At 33.7% G+C, this 1,662-nt stretch overlaps 1 protein-coding gene across 2 annotated transcripts in view; it reads left to right on the forward strand.

Annotated features, from left to right (window-relative positions):
* The window catches only part of LOC106873832 (ethanolamine-phosphate phospho-lyase), a 36,557-nt gene that overhangs the window by 12,061 nt on the left and 22,834 nt on the right, over positions 1-1,662 (forward strand). For both annotated transcript variants that reach the window (XM_014921340.2, XM_052969405.1), the window contains exon 3: positions 698-803. In XM_014921340.2, coding sequence (XP_014776826.2) covers positions 698-803 — 106 coding nt within the window. The remainder of the gene's footprint in view (positions 1-697; positions 804-1,662) is intronic.

Below are 1,662 nucleotides of genomic sequence, written 5' to 3' on the forward strand. Positions count from 1 at the left end.
GCAAACAGTTTTTGTAGAAACTGGGTTCTTGAGGTGGCCATTAGGCTCTGCAGTAATTTTGGGAGCTGGACTTTTGTGATCCTTTCTAACAATCCGTGTAAGAGTCCAATGGTTCCTATCTGAAAGTTTTGGTTTTCTTCCAGAGTTTTGTTTCGACAAGGAGTTTTTTCCCCCTCTTTCTCAAAGGCTGTCATTACTTTTGAGACAGTACTTCTTGATACATCAAACATTTCAGCTGTTTTCATTACACTAGCACCTGCCATACAAGCACCAACAATTTGACCTCTTTGAAAGTCCGATAGATTTGTCATTTTAATGAATTTTAATTACCTTTTTCTGATGATATCAAAACATATTAAGCAAAACTAATAATAAATCCCAAAACATAAAAATAAACAAGCTTTTGATGGTTTTATAGATATTTCAAAATTATGATGCTATGTTGCTAGGTGTTTCCATTATTTTGTCCAACCCCTGTATAGTAATAAATATATGTCTATGTGTGTATACAGAGTAAGCAGAGGGGTTTAGGAAATTCAGGCAGATACCTCAAACAGCATTCCATGTAAAATATTGGGTTACAAAATATATAAAGTTGAGAATTGAAACCATAATTTAATCCACAGTGTGTTACACACACACACACATATACATTTATTTATTATATTTATAAACTCTATGTGTCTATCTCTTGCAGTGCTTACCATGGCCATTTGACTTCCCTCATAGAAATCAGTCCATATAAATTGTGCTCACTCAGCAAAGCTTCCGACTTTTACTCTTGTCCACCTTATGTCCATATCGTAAGTACCAAAGTATTTTTCATTTATTATTCAAATCTCTTTGCCTGAACAGTTATGACTTCACAATTAAACAGGTAAATGAGTTAGAAAGTAAGCTGTCTGGTGAGTGAATGTGTGGCTTGTTTCATGTGGATGAGTAAATGAAAAAGTAGTGAAGGAAGTGAATGGTCTGTGTAATCTATTGTCTGATGTAAAGGTTTATTTGATAGCTTTATGTAGTGTATAGAGAAGTATGTTAGTCTCATGAAGCTCATGCCTCTCCAAATCACATTTAAAATTTTTCATTGCAATCCTCTTTGCAATAGTGAGCTGTACTTCCTAACCATGTAAGATGGCCTAGTGAATAAAATGCATTGTTGTACTTCCTCTTTGTAGGTTGTGATTTCGAATTCACTATAGTCATATTTTTGTGTTTCTGGACAGAACACTTTGCTTTTACATTGACTCACTTTTCCTATCAGAGAAAATAATGATGATGATGATGATAATAATAATAATAATAATAATAATAATAATAATAATAATAATAATAATGGTGATAATAATAATAATAATGAACTCGTTTTATACAGTGCTTAGGTGCACCATAACTCATCAGAAAAAAATAACCAATATTGCATGAACAGTACATAGAATATTCACAGGGAGTGAACGGCTGTGTGGTAAATAGCTTGCTTACCAACCACATGGTTCCGGGTTCAGTCCCACTGCGTGGCACCTTGGGCAAGTGTCTTCTACTATAGCCTCGGGCCGACCAAAGCCTTGTGAGTGGATTTGGTAGACAGAAACTGAAAGAAGCCCGTCGTATATATATATACATACATATATATATATATATATATATATATATATATATATA

The sequence above is a fragment of the Octopus bimaculoides genome, chromosome 7, assembly GCF_001194135.2.
Source record: "Octopus bimaculoides isolate UCB-OBI-ISO-001 chromosome 7, ASM119413v2, whole genome shotgun sequence".
NCBI lineage: Eukaryota > Metazoa > Mollusca > Cephalopoda > Octopoda > Octopodidae > Octopus > Octopus bimaculoides.